Below are 16302 nucleotides of genomic sequence, written 5' to 3' on the forward strand. Positions count from 1 at the left end.
AGAAACAGTTTTGTAAACTGAAGTGCCTAAGAAAACGCTAATGCAAATGGGTTGGGCTTGAGTAGGAATCTTGAAGTTCAGGGAAAAGATATCTGAGTAGGGTGACAACTGGAGAAGGGCAGAAGATGGAACGTGCCAAGGCTCACCCCCTTCAAACCAGCAAACAGTGAAATGAAATGAGAACCAAATGCAGCATCAGGACTGACACGAACGGGAAAGTTTTATCTTAAAAATAGCAATCCTAATTGGCTCCAGAGAAGATAATCCAGGCTTGCAAGCTCATTGGGCTCTTGTTTACGTCCCCCCCCCCTTTTTTTCCACAAAAAGAAGAGAGACTCAAAGAAAATTCCTTCTGAACGTGTATCACCATTTATTGTAGTTTGCGTTAGGAACTGAACAGAGGACATTGTCTGTGGAGGGGGGAAAAAAGGAAAAGAAAAAAGAAAGTATGTTTTTATAGATTTAATTTTTTCAAAACACTTTATGGTTTCAAATCCTTTTTTACCCCAAAGGAAATTCAAGAATTCAAGTATGTTAAGTAGGGAGCAGTAATACAAAAAGTCTTCTGCTTGTGTGCGTGGGAGTGGCTGTGTCTGTGTGTGTGTTAAACAAGCAGACATCCTTCCACATTTCTTGCACCCTTTTTTGCTTTGGTAAGCTCGAACCCCAAAGGACACATCATACAAATGACCCCCTGCCTCGAACTCACAGACTCAAGGGTTGAGGAATTAATTTACCCTCATAGGATAACTGTAAAGGTTTCGAGCTGTCACGCAGCATTAAAAAAACCAACCCTCACCCTCCCCACCAAAACCTATAAGTCACATAAGTCCTGATATACTCAAACTGTCCTCTGCTGCAACTGCTCCTTAGATCCCAAATAGAGGGCTTACTGTAAGGACCAGAGCAACAGGATACTCTTCATTTTGTTTAGAATAAAAAAATTTAAAAGGGACATTTCTAAAGAAAAAAAAAATAAAAACTAAAATTCAAATTCTGAAAATATCTTGCCTTTTTTATTAATCATGTCATCTAACACCAATTAAAAAAACAAATATGTGAATATGATATAAAAATACGATCCCAGGATTAACACTTTGTCGCAGGCACAGTTATCTCACAGAATATATGTTTGCGGGGCAGGGAAAGGAATTTATTTTTGTTTTTGCTTCTCTTAAAAAAAATCCACAGCAGTGCAAGTAGGGGCAGGAAGGGGAAAGATTCTTTAGCAGCAAAATGTCCAAGGTTCTCTAATCACAATCAAATCAACGGATACCAGATTAAAAAAAAAAAAAAAAAAGATGAAGGGGGTTGCTGCCCAGACCCACTGGTCATCACTAAAAGACTTCCATTGCAAAAGCCCCAAATTGTGACATATGAAGGACATGTTTTATTATACAAGCAATTGTAAAACTCGTCCCTCAAGCTTTTGATTATGTTTGTCACTTAAATATATGTACAGGAATCGGGCTCCTCTTTGCATTCATGTCCTTTCAGATCTCTTCCATTTGGTCGCTCTGGGTGGGCTCTCGGGGTGTTCTGCCACATCTGGCCTCCAACGCGTGAACAGCAGTTTCACCACAGATGCTGCTGCTGCCTGCCTTGCCCGCCGTGGCTGTGTCTAGCAGAGGGTGGGCGAAGGGGACGGCTTAATGATCGCTGTTCTGTTTCTCTCTCATCCATGCCTGAATCTGTTCTTTCAGTTCTGGCACTGAGGAAAGAAAAAGACAGGAGGATTAATGCCCAGATGGGAGGGCTCTTCCTGAGAGACGATGCTCGCAGCTCTGTGTAAATGGAAAGAAAGGGCCACTCATTCCCTCCCTAAGCTGAAGACCACAGAAGAAAGAGGACATGGGAAGGAAAGACTAGATGTCGACAGTGAAAAAGAGCAAAGAGCATTTGTGTCTTTTCCATCAAAAGTGTCATAAACTAGGTAGTTTCTGGGTTTGATCAATTGCCCTCTCTCGCTTAATCTCTGACACGTGGCTTGGGCTCCACAAACCAGCCCTGCGCTGGCACCGCAGCTCTACCTGGCTGCAGCATGCTCTACCTGGCTGCAGCATGCTCTACCTGGCTGCAGCATGCTCTCAGTCAGCGTTTGCCGGTTGAAGGGGTCCGTGGGGGAGTTGAGCAAGTGCCGCAGGATGATGGAGCGGTCCATGATGGTGCCGGAGGGCAGCCGCACGGGGTCGGTCATCAGGGTGTCCATCAGAGGGTCTGCAGAGACAAAGCAAAGCAAACTCCAGTCTAACAGTGGAGCCTAAAACTGAAAAAGAAAACAACACAAAGCCTCTACCAGTGGAAAATATATCCAAATGAAAAGCAATCGAATGACCCTCGCTGGGCCCCCAAGTTTAGAAGGAAATCAGCATTAGATACAGGCACACACATCGTCTTCTGAAGAGGGGAAGTACCCTTCTGTCAGCTACTGCTGGGAGGAGACAGACAAAGACAACACTAGGAAAGACATAGCAGCAGGCCCCACAACCAGGTGCCTTTGTCTTAGGACTTCTTGGAATTCTTCTTTGAAAATGTGAATCCTCCCTTGCAAAGGCAACACTGGCCTTAAAAATCCTCAGGGTTGTTATCTGGTTTGAAATCAGGCTAAGAATGTTATCTCCTTTTCATTTACCGTATAAGCTAAAAATAGGCAAATATAATTTCAGACAAGGTGTTTCAAAGAGCAACTACCGCACACCATTAAAAAATGAAAAGCACAGTATGTACTCATTTAATGTTACATATTTCAAGTAAACTCAAATCAAAGACTTCAGCATGAAAAAGGCGGGTCTACTTGCCTCTGAACTCGTCTGGAGCATCACTGTAGTCGATCTCTGCACGTGCGTTCTTGGCCACTATCTCCTCCACTTTCTCAGCAAGAAGTTTAAATTTCTCTATTGCTATTGTGGATTTGATCCCTGCCTTCCGCATCTTTGAAATAACTTCTTCAAACAATTCCTTGCTGTAGGATCTCTGCAAATGAGGAAAGGCAACGTGAGGCATGAACATATTTTAGGTAGAAAAAGCAAGCTGCGGAAAATATCCAAACTATGATCCACTTGTGGTCTTGTTTTTCCCTCCTAAAAAAGGCCTAAAATTATATGCAATTATATATTATACTTATTCCAGTCTTTTATGCATTTATAGCCACATAAAAGTATATACTTTTTGCACTTACAAACGTATAGAGAAAGACAGAACAACATGTGCCACGTTGTGCGAGGTCATTGCCTCTGCTGCGGGCTGTGGGACTGAGGCAAATGGGGGGTTCTGACTTTGATTTTCACAGCTAGCGTGCATTTCTTTTAAAGTTTAAACATTAAAAAGAGAAGGAAATCTAGACTGTTTCAGTCCTTGCGGGGCACAGCGCCCTAGCAGCCTGAAGGGAGGTGGAAATTTCAGCTCTCTTCCATAAAGATAAACATGGTAAAAAAAAAAAAAACAAAAACCCAATATTGTTTATACTCAAAAGGAGCTTTCTCCCACTCACGATCAATCCTTCTTTAAGATCACTTAGTTCAACACTATCAAATGCCAGGTGCTCTGCTGTCATTAGACCACCTGATCAATGGGTGAATGGGTCTGGGAACAGACATGATTTGTGTCCCTGAGAGGGAAAGTGGCGACTAGAAACAAGTGCACAGCATGGACCCAGACAAAGCTGGATGTGAATTCTGGCTCTACCACCTACCAGCTACGTGGCCTGAGGCAAATCCCCAACTCTCCCGAGCCCATTTCCTTTGGTGTAAAATGGGTAGGTATAGTAACACCTATCTCACAGGTGCCTGATTCATGTAAACTGCTGCCACTACAAAATGCCAAAGTATATCATATTCTGCATTTATAGCAAAACAGTAGCTATTTGTTGATTTAATGACAATGAGACAAATAGAGGAGGGGAATGATTAAATCTGAGACCCTATGATGGGACCATGATCTCTAATCATATTGGGTAACACCAAAAAATTTAGACTGAAATGAAGTTCCACTGTTAAATAAACAAGCGTCAGTGTTTCAGGCTTTGTTCATCCTTGTGCCCCCACCCCCCAAATGGAGAGAGGATTGTCTGTCTGTCCATCTCTCACTGACCCTAAGACTGCAAGGCTGTAAGAATTAACAAGTGTGTCACAGGCACAGGGCTGGGTGCTAGCCAGCCTGCTGTGGTTGGGCTGTGTCGATTGCAACTCCAAAGCACGCCCTTCCCCAATGCCCCTCCCCCCAGCGCAAGCAGCGGCAGGGCCAGCTGGGCCCACCCTGTCCCTTCTGCTGGGTCAGGACTCTTGCTGCCGCAGACTCAGGCAAGGCCTGGAAGAACAGCTCCTGCCTTCAGGATCTGCTTTACTGTGGGGGCCTGGTTCATGCTCTTGCTCCCCTGAGCTTTCACTCTTAACAGTGGGACCTGTCATTTTTATCTGTGGATTCACACTGAAATCCAGAGCAGGAATTCATCTCAATACTTGTGTTCTTTTAGAGCACTGGATTGAAATTCCCCAACCTTTCTTCTTTCTTTTTTTAACTTCAGTTTCTAAATAAGTGCACACACTCGCTCCGTCTCTCTATGCACACCCACGCCCCTTGTTAACCATGCAACCAAGGGGAAAACACAGAAAACGGTGAAGTGGTAGCAGGGTGGTTGGGCCTCGCAATAATCCTACAGGCCATCTTCGAGAACCCTGAAAAGCTCAGAGAGCCTCAGCTACAGTTTTCTGAAGCTAAATCATTACATTAACTCAATAATACTGAATTCAGTGCTTACTTCTTTTGAGCCAGGTAAAGCCACAGAAGATAAATGGCTGAAAGATTATAGTAAAATGTAGGAAGAGCAAAAACGCACAGAGAAGTACTGAAGGTTGGTGTGGGCACTGCTACAGACACTATTTCACCGCGAACTTCTCTTTGTAACAAGTAGCTGATTCTTAGCCCATTTGTTAACCTCATAAAACGTCACCCGCTCTATTTCTCAGAAGATGACAAGTTTAACCAATTGACTTGTGCTTGCTTGTAAGTCAGTTTCTAAGATGCAGCGGTGTAGTGAGCATTATCAGAAATTAAAGGTTATTTGTAATAAGGGGACATGGCATTCAGTCAGCCTCAGCAGCAGCAGCAATGAATCAACCAAATACTTATTTCTTCAAGTTTGGTGTGGTAGGCGTCCGAGAAGCCGCATAGATGTTGTTTCTGACCTGAAGGATCTTACAGAGTGGTTACAAAGCTAAACATGGGAATATTTGCAAATCATGTAAGGGTTTAGTAGTCAGAATATATAAAAAACTCTTACAACACAAAAATAGAAACACAAACAACCCAATTATAAAATGGGCAAAGGACTTAAATAGACATTTTTTTCCTAGAAAATATATGAATGGCTAGCAAGGAAATGGAAAGATGTTTAACACTCTTTGTCATTAGGGAAATGCAAATCAAAACCACAATGAAATACCACCTCACTCCCACTAGGATGGCTATTAAATAAACAAATAAACAGAAAATTAACAAGTGTTGGGGAGGATGTGGAGAAATTTGAATCCTTGTATGTTGCTGGTGGGAATGTCCAAATGGTGGCTTTGGAAAAAGTTGGCGATCCCTCAAAAAGTTAAACATGAAATTAACATATGATCCAGTAATTCCACTCCTAAGTATATACCGAAAAGAACTGAACACTGGTCTTCAACAAATACTTTTACATGAATGTTCATAGCAGCACTATCCACGATAGCGAAAAGGTGGAAACAACTCAAATTTCCACCCATGGATGAATGCATAAACAAATCATGGTAGATAAATATAATGAAATATTATTCAGCCATAAAAAGGAATGAAGTAATGACACATTCTACAACATAGATGAGCCTCAAACCATCATGCTAAACGAAAGAAGCCAGACACAAAAGGTTACACATTTCATGAATCCATTTACATGAAATATCCAGAATAGGTAAGTAGGTAAATCCAAAAATACACAAAATAGAGACAGATTAGTGGTTGCCAGTGGCTGGGGCAAAGGAGAAATAGACAGTGACTGCTTAATGGGTATCAGGTTTCCTTTTGGGGTGATAAAAATGTTTTGAAACTAGACAGAAGTGATGGTTGCACAACACTGTGAATGTACTACATGCCACCAAATTGTACAGTTTTTATTTTTGTTGGTAGCTGGCCTGTACAGGGATCCGAACCCTTGACTTTGGTGTTACAACACCATGCTCTAACCAACTGAGCTAACCGGCCAGCCCCTAAGTTGTGTACTTTAAAATGGTTAATTTTATGTTACGTGTATTTCACTTCAATAAAAAAAAAGAGAAAAAATTAAACAAGAAAATTAAGTACTAAACTGTGAGACGCAGACAATATTCTGGCAGGTTAGAGGAGGGAGCTATTAACTTAGGAAAGACAGCATGGGAGAGGTGTGGCTTCAGATGGGCTCTTTATTTTTTAATGGAAAACGCTGTTAACAGAAAATGCTCCACGAATGCCGGATGTGCAGTCTGTCTGTGGGACTGGAGTCTGCCTGTAAAAGCACAATCAGATGGGCCATCAATGCCACCTGGAGAGTCACTCTAGATATCCCTATCCTGGGTTCTCTCAGCTCCGGGGACCGACTGTTGTGTTGTGATGTGGGGCTCTCCCCCCAGGTCTGTGAGTGTAAAGCTCAGTGGCTCTTCATGCTAGCGCCTTTTTGTCCTGCTCCTGGACACTTGTCTTCAGCCTACTCTTGGTCCGTAGGGAGAGAAGCCTCTCAGTTTCTTTCCCTGCAGAGCTGTCATTTTTTTTCTTCCTTTTTCTTCCCAGGAAAACAGGACATACCAAACCAAACCAAAACTGCTGCTTCCAAAGGAGAAATGAAATTCTTCTACCCTCCTCTGGTGCTTTCTAGCCTTCCACCCTTCTAGCCCCCAAAAGCTTCTTCTAAAACAATCATGCAGGTAGGCCCCTAATCAGCTTATGGCCAATACAAACAGAAAATGCCCAATAATTAGCACAAACACCACACTGGAAAATGAAGTAAAAGCCCCACTCTGAATGTTTTTCTCTGCATGTGTCACTGACAGGTGAGGAAGGAGCTATCAACTTAGGAAAGACGGCATGGGAGAGGCATGGCTTCAGATGGACTCTTTATTTTTTACTGGAAAATGCTGTTAACAGAAAATGCTCGATGTTTGCTTCATGGGTCTGGAAGAACAAGGCTATTTAGACATTCAAGGAGACCTGTGTGCCACTGTGCAGAAACTGCTAAGACTCAAGACAGGTGCCACCACAATCCGCAGGCATTACCAGGTAGTGTGGACATTCTGGGACATTCTGTTGGTCACCAAGGAAAGGCAGCTTGAACACTCCTTTGTCACCCACTTGGTTTTCACCATCTCACTGGGTGTGCTGTACTCCTCTAAGAGTACACAAACTTTATTTGTGTTACATTAGCTTCTTGAGTTACATTTCCTGTTGCAGCCACAGCAAGACCGACCAGGAGAAGAGGGAGCAGGCTAAATAACTTCCAAAGCTCCCTACAGTGCAATTGGAAGAGCCACTGGGGACTTTTCACACTCTGCCCTCCTGCTGGGCTGCAGATCCCCAGCTCCAGGGGAATGTACGGCCCCACCTTGACAGGTGAGCACTTCTGTTTTCTGTCCCTCACTACAGACTACCACTTACCCTCCATTTCTAAATATGTGCAGTATTATACAGTAGTAGGCTAGAAAAACCGTACATATTTTAACATTTCCCCCAAATAACTATAGTTTCCTAACCTCCTCATTCATCACTACTACTTATGGAAATGCTTTAGACATGTATTTTTTTCCATTGCAGGTCCTTTGTCAAGACCACTTCCCTTGCTTATATCAGAAAGCACCTACATGTGTGAATCATAGCTCAATAAAGCTGCTGTTTTGGAGCTGGCCAGTTAGCTCAGCTGGTTAGATTATGGCCTTGTAACACCAAGGTCAAGGGTTCAAATCCCTGTACTGGCCAGCCACAAAAAAAAAAGAATCTGTAAATTTGTACAAAGTACCTACAATTCTTTTACTTTAACATTATTCCTTTGGATAAGACACGGGTAAAGAACCTTTTAGAACACTTACTGATGGTCACCCTGAGACACGAGTAATACTTAGATAAGTAGTGTGAACAAAGATAGAGACACAGAAACAAGCATGGCGCTTTCTGGGCATTTCAAGTGGGGAGCAGAGAGGTTGAGAATATGGGCTCAGGCCCAGGCTGCCTGGACACTGAACCCTGCCTCTACCAGACACTAACTCTGTGACCCTAAGCAAGATATGTAACCTCTCTGTGCCTCAGTTTCCTCATTTTAAAATGAGGGATTTAAGAGAATCAGCACCATCGGATTTTGTGAGGATTAAATGCGTGAAAGTATGAGAAGTGGTTAGGACGTGTACAGGTTAATAAGCCCTGGCTATTATGATGCTGAAGACCAGACAAGGAGGGGAAGCCCTTGGTGAGATTCCTAGAAAATCACACGGGCAGAGACAGCTAGGACTGAACTGGAGACTGTGGAAATGAAGGGCACGAGACACCTGACCCCGGGGACACAGGAATAAAGGAGAGGGAAGAACGTAAAGATAACCACAGGAGGCTTTAAACCCGGAAGACCACGAAAGTAACGACAGCACTACAGCAGCAGACTTAGGACGAAGATTTGGATTCCCTGAGAAAATCGGGTTCTTTTGGGAATGTATTGGTTTGTTGAGTAAGGCCCTTAGCAAGACACAGTAAGAACTCAGCTGGAAAAGGATCAGGGAGCCAAATCTGCTCTTTGCGCCCAAAGGAAAACCACCAGTTCATCTCCATCAACACCAGACAAATCCCCCTGCCACTGGGGACATTATTTCCATTTACACACTAAAAACTTCTCAAACCACAATTTGAAAAGTATCATCTTCCTTCATTTCGAGGAGGGAAAACCCAGGGTGGGTGGATATGTAATTGCACAGCATCTGCTGCTGAAGCCACAGAGAGGCAAACTCACACTGCCCAGGTCAGCAGCCTGAACCCCAGACTCCCTGTGAAAGGGCCTCACCCCCCTGGCACTGACCTGATCGTCAGCAATGGCCTTAGCGAATCGAGCACAGTCCAGCTGCAAGTAAATATCTGTCAGTTGGTCCAATAGCTTCTTTGGTTCAAAGCCGTATTTCTCAGGATTTTCAACTTTCAGGTCACGGCACTTGGGGCCACAGAGTTGCTGAAGATTAAAGTTCAGCATTGCAGCCAATCGGGGTCCAAGTTCCTAGGAAATCACAGGATAATAGGACAATTCATGCTGCTGAGACAAGTGAGAAGGACCAGAAACTCTCAGTTCAGTGGAACAATAGGAATTGGCTGGATTAATCTTCAAACAATCCCTTATATGTGCTCCGTATCATAAACTGAAGATGGACAGCATTATATTCAAACTTTTCTTTACTCCCCATTTCTTATCTGATAATTCTAATACTTAATGGAATGTTGAAGGCTGATGGGATATTTATAAATGCCAACGAAAGGCCAATCTTTTCTTTAAACTCGTGCTTTTAATTCTAAAAACAATTCTTTCTCCAAATTCATTGAGAAACAGGTGAAAGAGGGGAAATTATTCATAATTCCATCATCATACAAGTCGCAAAAGTTTCTGAGTCTGCTCTTCTAGCTATCATTTCATGCATTATTTTTCCATAAATTTCAAGAGTTCCTGACGGTTCAGGCAGTGTGTGCCATTCTTATTTATTTATCAGATACAGAGAGAGAAGAAATGCAAAAGAAAGATAAAATGGGGCCGGCCCGGTGGCGCACTTGGTAGAGTGCGGTGCTTGGGAGTGTGGCGGCGCTCCCGCCGAGGGTTTGGATCCCATAATACAGACCGGTCTGCTCACTGGTTGAGCACGGTGCGGGCACGACACCGAGGGTTGCGATCCCGTTGCCAGTCGTGGTACGGGTGCGACACTAAGGGTTGTGATCCCGTTACCGGTCACGAAAAAAGACAAAAAGGAAAAAAAAAAAAAAAAAAAAGAAAGATAAAATGTATGTCTTGAATAGTTGAAAATCTAGCTAGTGAGATAAAGTAAGCTTAAATGAAACAACTAGAAAATAATTATAAAATAATAAGCAATAACCCCACAAGTTGACAGTGTCCGCCACAGTTGGGCATATACTGCTTTAAGCAAAAAAAAATTTTTGCTTAAAGTATTTTTGCTGAAATAGAAAAATCTGGCTTAGATTAGAGAGTATTAAACACTGACCATAAAAAGGGAGCCACAAAAGCTTCCCTTTGGGTAATAAGGTTTTCAAGAGATGTAATGATTGGATTTATAACTTCAACTTCTACTCAGATTTTCAAGAATCTGCTTTTGCACAAAGTACTCCTGTATCTAACTGGTGAGAAGTTGTGAAATGAAGGAGTGAGTGATATAATTTTCTTTTGAAGTAGGAGAGTTTTGAGCCAGCCAGTAAATTGGCAAAAACAGCATAGCAAAGGAAATGGAAACATCAAAGCAGGGCTGGGTGCAAGACCAGGGGAAAAGGACAGGCCGAGGTATAGAGATGGCTTGGGCTGATGAGCAGGCCTTGCAAAAAATTAACTGTAACTGACATGAGAATATTAGGCTTAGCTCTCAGTAATTTCCTCTACAAAATGAAGAATGCAGAACTAAGAGCAGGCTTTATGATAGTTCAGTCTCAAATAATTCATTACAGTTTCCTACTTGCTAACAGTCAAATAGTACCACTGCTAGAGTCAGTGAACAAAAGATAAGACATGGTCTATCTAGTGCAGGGGTTGGCAAAATACTATCTGTGGATCAATTCCAACCCAATGCCTCTTTTTGCAAGTAAAATTTCATTGGAATACAGCCATGCTTATTTGTTACGTTTTGTCTGTGACTGCTTTCTAGCTGCAACAGCAGAAGTGAGTAGTTGCCACAGAGACCATGTAGCCCACAATGCCTTTAAACTATTTACCATCTAGCCATTGTAGAAAATGTTAAAAGTAATTGCATTTTGGGAATTCCTTTAAGGGAAGTAAGTGTCTGAATGGTGAGCTCTGTTTTGTCTCACATTCCACTGCCCTTGCACTGAAATCTGTTTATGAAGAGCCATGGGATGGAAAGGGGAACGAGAGGAAGAGATTCATCTCGAGGGCAGTTCATTTCTCTTGGTGCTAATAAAGGGCAGTTGATTTCTCTTAATGACAACTTGTACTTAGTCATCGTTACTTTAAAAATATGAGATGCTTTGAGTTGCACACAGGTCCAGGTGTGGCAATAATGCCTCTACTGGAGATGACACCATGAATCACGTGACAGAAGTGAGAGTGAGTACACACGTCAGAGGAAATATGCAGTAAAGGGATATTCCATTGTAAAATAAACTTGTCTCCATACAGGTGAATAACCACGCAAACTCAGGTCCCTTTCTCGCCTTCCTCCCACCCTATCCTGGCCTCGTCATAACACTTCTCAGCTTCAACACTTGGGTGTGGTCAAAACAGTTATGTTGCTCAGTTTCAATTTCAGAAACAGGACCCAGGTCTTATTAATCATGTCAAGGCCAAACATTTTTTTTTTCCTTTTTTTGTCTTTTTTACTGACCAGTAACGGGATCGCAACCCTCAGTGTCGCGCCCATACCAGGGACCGGCAACGGGATCGCAACCCTCGGTGTTGTGCCCGCACCACGCTCAGCCAGTGAGCGGGAACCGGTCTCCACATGGGATCTGAACCCTCGGCGGTAGCGCCGCTGCGCTCCCAAGCAGCGCACTCTCCAGTGTGCCACTGGGCCGGCCCAAGGCCAAACATTTTGACTACCTTTGATCTACCATGAACCCTAATTATGGCTGTCATTAACCTTCAGCTTCTTGAGTGTAACAAAGTTGCACCTATGAACACCGAAGACTGTACATGTTATCAAATATTCTACTTAATATACTACAATTTCCAATTGATGCTACCTTATACTTTTCCTATAAATATAGAAATCAATAATGATAAAAATGTTATAACATCAATGTTAATAATTTAATGTCCTATCTAAGCAAAAAGTGAATTAAGTCATCTTGGAAGTGACTGTTTGCAGACTACATAGTGACATTAGACATTTTCACAGCAGTCTATCAATAGAATACTGTGTGTATCAACTAACATAATTGGGAACAAAATCAGTAACAGAATTTCACTTATCAGTGGCTGTGATACTAAAATTTCCAAGATTTCAACAACTGTATAAAGTTATAAGTAGTACAGTCTGAATGTGGAGTCCAGGAGGCCAAACGAACAGCCTCCAGTTTCTACTCACTGGTCTGAGGAACGGCTTCTGGACCTGCTTGGTGAGGATATGGAACATGTCCACGGTTTCGGTCGCCAGGGCGAGATAAGAGCGTGAAACCCGCTCATCCTGAGCAAGCTGGGACTGACGGGCCTGCTGCTGATCCTAGGAAAAAGACGCCAGATAAATCTCAGTACTGCTCAGCAGCTCACCACAACGCTGAGCACGAAGGAAAAACAGTCAGCTCACAACTGGGAAAGTGTGCAATAAAGCCAACAGACTTAGGGAATGACATAAGAACCCACCAGTGAACTTTCCAGTTAACTGAAGTTTACTCCTGTCAGCATCAGAACTCTTTAGGACCTGGAGTCAGGTGACCATGGCGTATTATTTTAATTCCCATGAGCCTCAGTTTCCTCAATGATAAAAGAAGTCACCATCAACTTCTACGTAGGATGAGATGAATGAATCTAACATATTCAGACCTGATAAACATTGGTGCTAATAACGGGCAGTTCATTGCTCTTAATGACAACTTCACTTAGTCGTTACTTTAAAGACATGAGACGTGCTGTGCTATGGTACTGGGGCCTGTTGGTTCCACGCCTACACCAGGAGCGTATAAATTGCTCAGCTTTTCGAATTTTGTCCTTCCACACTGTCAGGCTGCCATCCCTCACAACTGTCGTTATGTTTGCCTCTGGCACCGTCCTCCTGCCTCAATTCTGCTACAGGCTGTGACTCCTGGGTAAGATCAGGTGCAGCACTGAAGGCTCCGAGATAGATAAAATACAGACTCATCAGCAAAGCTTTAAGTTCCTACGACTGCCTAGAGGTCTTTTCTTTTGGGGACAAGAAGAGACAGCTGGAATAGCTGGAGTTGCCAAGTGAGTCCCCTCCAGGGGTTTCAGCTTGGGCCTGCAGGAGATTCTGCAGCGATGCTGGGTGGCCCACCCCTCTGCTCCCTGGTCGGGAATGAGCCTATTGAAAGAACGGCTGCATCAGGAAAGACACAAGAACAGCCAGGCATGACCTACCTACATGTGTGTCTGTGTGTCTCAGTCATTTATCAGTAAATATCACCCAGGCCCTTCTACAGGCCAGACCTAAAGAGGCACTGGAGATGGAGTGCAGAACAGGACCACAAAGCTCCCTACATGCATGGAGCTGAGATTCCGTTAGGGAGACAAGCAATAAACAAATACCCAAAGAGATACACAGTAAGTCTGACAGTGATGACGAAAAGTGAAGCAGGGTAAGGGGAGAGAAACAGGGATGTTGGGGTCAGGGAAGGCCTCTCTGAGGAGGTAACATCTAAGTGGACAGCTGGAGGAAGTGAGTTTGCATGAACCTGGGGAACAGCGGTCCAGGTAGAGGGAACAGCAGGTGCAAAGGCCCTTGCATGTCAGTGGAAGGGCAAGGAGGCCAGAGTGGTGGGGGCAGAGTGGGTGGAGGGGGCAGGGTGGAAGACGAGGGCAGAAAGGTGTGGTGGTGCCTGATCCCGCAGCACCCTGCAGGCCACACCCACAGCTTTGGATCTGACTCTGAGAAGGGAAGGCCGGAAGTGCTTTGAGCAGCATAGTGACAATGGGAGAATAAGATTTCACCAGCGTCCCTCTGGTATGGACACAGGCAGGATGGAGGCTGGGAGACCAAACAGTGGGCTACTGTAGTAATCCAGGGAAGGGACCCCAGTGGCCTGGAAGTGGTGGGAAGAGGTCAGATAACAGATATATTTTAAGATAGAGCCTAGGGGCATTTGTTGAGAGAGAGAGAGAGAGGAATCAAAGTTAACTCCAAAGTATGGAGCCTGAGCAATGGATAGAACAAAGCTGCCATTTATTGAGATTTGGCAGACTCAGAGGGGACATTTGGAGGGCAACATTGAGGGTTCAGTTTTGGACAAGTTGAGTTTGAGACACCTGTTAGGCCATCAGGTAGCCAGGCATGTCAACACTGATTATACAGGTCTGGATCTGTAGAGATCTGAGCTGGGGAGGTACATTTTGGAGCCTTTAGAATATAGATATTTAAAGCCTCAGAACAGATAAGGTCAGTTAGCAGATGATCTTCAACTAGGGGCATCAGGTTATGAGTGGGAGTGTTTCTGGGTACCTGACAACTGGGGGGTATGCGGGCAAGTCACCGGCATTAAACGGGTGGGAACAAGAGATGCTAAATGCCCTACAAAGTATGGGGCAGTTTCTCATCATAAAGAGTTATTATTATACCAAAACTCCAACTAGCACCCTCACTGAGAAATGCTAGCCTGGGGGGCAAGCATGGAAGGAAAAAGAGAAGCCCAAGGACTGAGCGCTGGAGTCCACCAGGGCGGTGGCAGGTAGAAAGTGACTTCAAAGTCAAATAAAAATTATTTCTAAAATAGCCACTGTTAGGGATTATTTGTGCCTTTTTTCATCCATTAACACAGAAAAATCAATAGTATCTGTTCAGTTGTCTCTCAAACAGATGCTATCAGGGACTGATGGTGAACAAGAGAATGTGCCATAAACCTGCACCCCAACATCTACCACACAAGAGGGCCCCACGACAAGCACCGTGAGTAGCATAAAGTGGGTGCAACGGCCACACTGGAGAAGGCCAACCAGGAGGGAGCACATGGACAGGACCCTACCCAAAGCATGGGGAGGATTTTAACACATAAAAACGGAAAGAAGAGCACTCTGAACAGGAGTGTCTCCAGGCGAATGACCCAGCGTGAGCTGCACATGCTGAGCACCTGGGTCGGTCCTGAGCTATGTCCTTCCCATCGTCCAGCCTCCCTCCTCACAGAGCTCCTGCAAGGCGCGTGTTCCCTCTGATTCATGGATGAGGAAACAGATGAAGAAACTTCTAGTGAGTGGCAGTGCCAATTCTCACACTCACGTCACCCTGGATGCCAAAGTTGGGGCCCTTTTAACTGTGCCTTATGTTTCCCCAGCACGTTCTGGGAGGCCCGGAGGCTGGTCCAGATTGGTGCCAACCGACCGCAACAGGAGGTGAACCTGGAAGGATCTCTCAGAGCTGCACTGGGGAGGCACAGAGCATCAGGCCCGGGCTGACTCCATCCTGAGCGAGTGAGTAGCGGCAGGAGGTTTTAGGGCACAGGAGCAAAACAGCAGAAGGTGTGTTCAGAAATGAACATGAGGGTAGCGGGTAGGATGGCTGCCAGTGGGTGCCAGTACAGTGCCAAGAAAAAAGATGACCACCACTGCATTAGCTCCAGAATACACTCAGAGGGGCTCCAGGAGCGTGGGGCACAGACACAGGGGAAACCCAGCATTCAAGGACTCTGGACAAAGCCCCGTGTAAGGTTTATGTTTCTGTAGTTTAAGCACGTTGGTAGAGCAAGATGTAACACTCTCATTAAAGCTGCAGGAATACTTGGAATGAAAACATTCCCTAAATGTGCTTCAATGTCCTATGTTTCAGATATTTTTTGACTCCACATTAGAACCTGAACAATATTTCATTGCAAGAATGCTGCTACCAGCAAAGAAAAAGCAGTCCTCCCCACTTTGACATGAGAACCTTTTGGAAAGCAGTTCTGATTCTGAGCTTGACAATACCAGGGACAGAACTAACCAATATATGAAGTCACTAGCAGCTGTCAAGGGCCTAATAACTGACTAAGGCACCATCTTAATGAACACAATACAGGCCGGGAAAAGGCAATACGCCGTCACTGGCACTGCACGAATGTCTTGTGGAACCTGGCAAACCAGGCCTCTTTTCCATTATGAACTGGATATGAAAACCAAGATCAACCGAAAGAAAAAAGCCCCACTGGGATCCTGAGTGATTCACACAGTTGTCTAGAGAAGATCATATGAACAAATCAAATTCTTTCACAAATCTTAATATGTTCAGACAATAAGACCTCTTCTCCAAAAAAGCCCTTTAAAATTAAAAAGGCAGAGGAGTTTTTCAGGATACATTTGAAAGACTTCTCACTTCTTAGCTTCAGATCAACTGTTTAAGTTTTTTCCTATCCCGAACCTAGGATACGACTTCACGGAAGCCCACAGGTAGGAACCCCGTGACCAGTCTGCGGGAC

The 16302-nt window shown here is 44.1% G+C and overlaps 1 protein-coding gene across 2 annotated transcripts in view; it reads right to left on the reverse strand.

Annotated features, from left to right (window-relative positions):
• Positions 1–346: 346 nt before the first annotated feature.
• UBE4B (ubiquitination factor E4B) overlaps positions 347–16302 on the reverse strand; it is a 126082-nt gene continuing 110126 nt past the window's right edge. For both annotated transcript variants that reach the window (XM_008568820.1, XM_008568821.1), the window contains 5 exons: positions 12276–12410; positions 9047–9238; positions 2799–2973; positions 2071–2217; positions 347–1711 (listed from right to left, as the gene is read on the reverse strand). In XM_008568820.1, coding sequence (XP_008567042.1) covers positions 1650–1711; positions 2071–2217; positions 2799–2973; positions 9047–9238; positions 12276–12410 — 711 coding nt within the window. In that variant the 3' untranslated portion in view covers positions 347–1649. The remainder of the gene's footprint in view (positions 1712–2070; positions 2218–2798; positions 2974–9046; positions 9239–12275; positions 12411–16302) is intronic.

The sequence above is a fragment of the Galeopterus variegatus genome, unplaced genomic scaffold, assembly GCF_000696425.1.
Source record: "Galeopterus variegatus unplaced genomic scaffold, G_variegatus-3.0.2 Scaffold445, whole genome shotgun sequence".
Taxonomy (NCBI): domain Eukaryota; kingdom Metazoa; phylum Chordata; class Mammalia; order Dermoptera; family Cynocephalidae; genus Galeopterus; species Galeopterus variegatus.